This window comes from Centruroides sculpturatus, unplaced genomic scaffold (genome assembly GCF_000671375.1).
Source record: "Centruroides sculpturatus isolate CEXI.00-Female unplaced genomic scaffold, Cexi_2.0 scaffold388, whole genome shotgun sequence".
Taxonomy (NCBI): Eukaryota; Metazoa; Arthropoda; class Arachnida; order Scorpiones; family Buthidae; genus Centruroides; species Centruroides sculpturatus.
Window position 1 is genome coordinate 637,539 of NW_019384674.1, and position 1,857 is coordinate 639,395.

Genomic DNA, 1,857 nt, shown 5'->3' on the forward strand with positions numbered 1-1,857 from the left:
TAATTAAAGTATGATTGAACAAACGGTATTGAAAGACTAAAAAATATCAAAATATTTTATGTAAAATGCAGATTAAAATCGATGAAGTACTTACTAGCGCGACACCAAACACGAAACGAAGGAAGCATTCTTGACGTCAATGTGACGTCGAGTTATTTGTAATGTCGGAGTTGTGTTGGATTTTATTCTTAACGGGATAGAATCGATGTTTAGGGCTGTTAACAACTGTTTACTGGATAAAAGTCAAAGAATCGGCCCAATGAGAGACAAAGAAGTAAAAAATGATCATTTGGCCAGAACTATGGCATCGAATGGAGACAACGATTTGTTTCATCAAGAACAGAGAAGGAACGATAGGGAGAAGATCAGAAAAAAATTAGCAGCTATGGATTCTGATAACGAAGACGTCAACATCACGTACGAAACCAATGGCAAGAAAATGGCCGATGGAGTCAATTTACAGATCTGTTTTGTTAACGACACCTGTGATAAGGAAACAGAAACCACTAAAGTGTTCAGGAATTCACAAAATCTAAAACAGTATCCTGCCATGAGCCGATATGGAATACCCGTCGAAACTCAAAACTTTAGTAATCTGTCCGGATGTCGCTCCGCTCAGTCATATCCCTACTGGCAGAGGCCCTCGATTTTCTTCAATCGGCGCCTGAAGCTCTTAAAGAGCCAGATCGACAATAAAAAGGATAGGAAGACCTTAATGAAGGAAGATATCGTCCTGTATCATTCTAGACTTCAGTCTGAAGTCAGGATAGCTCTGTCGCAGGCCAAAGATATGGCCCGAATGCAAATATTGGTTGAGAGACAGCAGAGAAGGATCTCGCCTCTCTCCAGCTTGGTCGGCTTCACTTTTCCGGAANATCTAAAAAGAGTAAACGATAAGTTAGATGCAAAATTGCACCCCTTTTTTTTTAATCTATAGTAATGTAATTTTGTATGATGTAACAGTTTATTTTCTATTGTTGCGCATTGTAATGATCGTATAATATAAGCGAATGCTGTTTGGGAAAACGTCACCTCTTTCTATATAGGAAAAAGCGTGATATGAGAGAATTATACGTAATAAAAAATTAATCTTTAGCTTAGTTGTTTCTAATTCAAAATAATAAGTAAGAATTGGATGTGTGGCGCCTCCTGTACACAATATCCGTCATTAAAAAGTCATCGAACAACATTCCAAGCCTTGTTCTACCCTCTGGCAAATAGTATTAAACGAACAACAATTTGTGATTTGTTGCTGTACTTCTACATGATTCAAGATTTTTATAAGTCCTGTTGGAAGGTTATCGTAATTTCTTATTACATAAAGAGTGGATCTGCTTTATAACACGTTGACATTTAACAAAAATGTGTTTAAAGTTAATCCTTCTTCAACTTCAACATCTAAATGTAATTAGTGTGGGAAGATATGACAGTTTTAAGAAATTAAAAAAAAGAGGGTTATTAATAATGATTAATGATGAGCGAACATAAAATTTATATAGAGATTTTGATAAATAATACATCATCCTATGAAGAATTTTGTTGCCTTCTCTTACAGAAATATTAATGGAAAGTAAAGAAAGTGAAAAGATTTACAACTTATAATATTATTTTCTAAATATATATATATGTATAGGTGCATTTTTTATATCTAGTAACATTTTTTACATCAATATTTTTAGGTAAATTTACAATCGTTTACTCATATTTATATCAACGAAGAGGTATATCAATACCAATTTAACTTATAAATTTTAGCATTCAAACCACGAAACTTCAATTTATAAATGTCATCACAAAACTTTTGTATAAATATTGAAATGTTTGTTTAGTATAATATTTATTTTTCTTTCTACCATC

At 33.1% G+C, this 1,857-nt stretch overlaps 1 protein-coding gene across 1 annotated transcript; it reads left to right on the forward strand.

Annotated features, from left to right (window-relative positions):
• Window positions 1-259: 259 nt before the first annotated feature.
• On the forward strand, window positions 260-886 carry LOC111626790 (schwannomin-interacting protein 1-like; the record flags this gene model as incomplete). The annotated part of the gene is made up of 1 exon (XM_023370293.1): window positions 260-886. A coding segment is annotated over exon 1 (627 nt), but the record flags the coding sequence as incomplete, so codon positions are not given.
• Window positions 887-1,857: the final 971 nt, after the last annotated feature.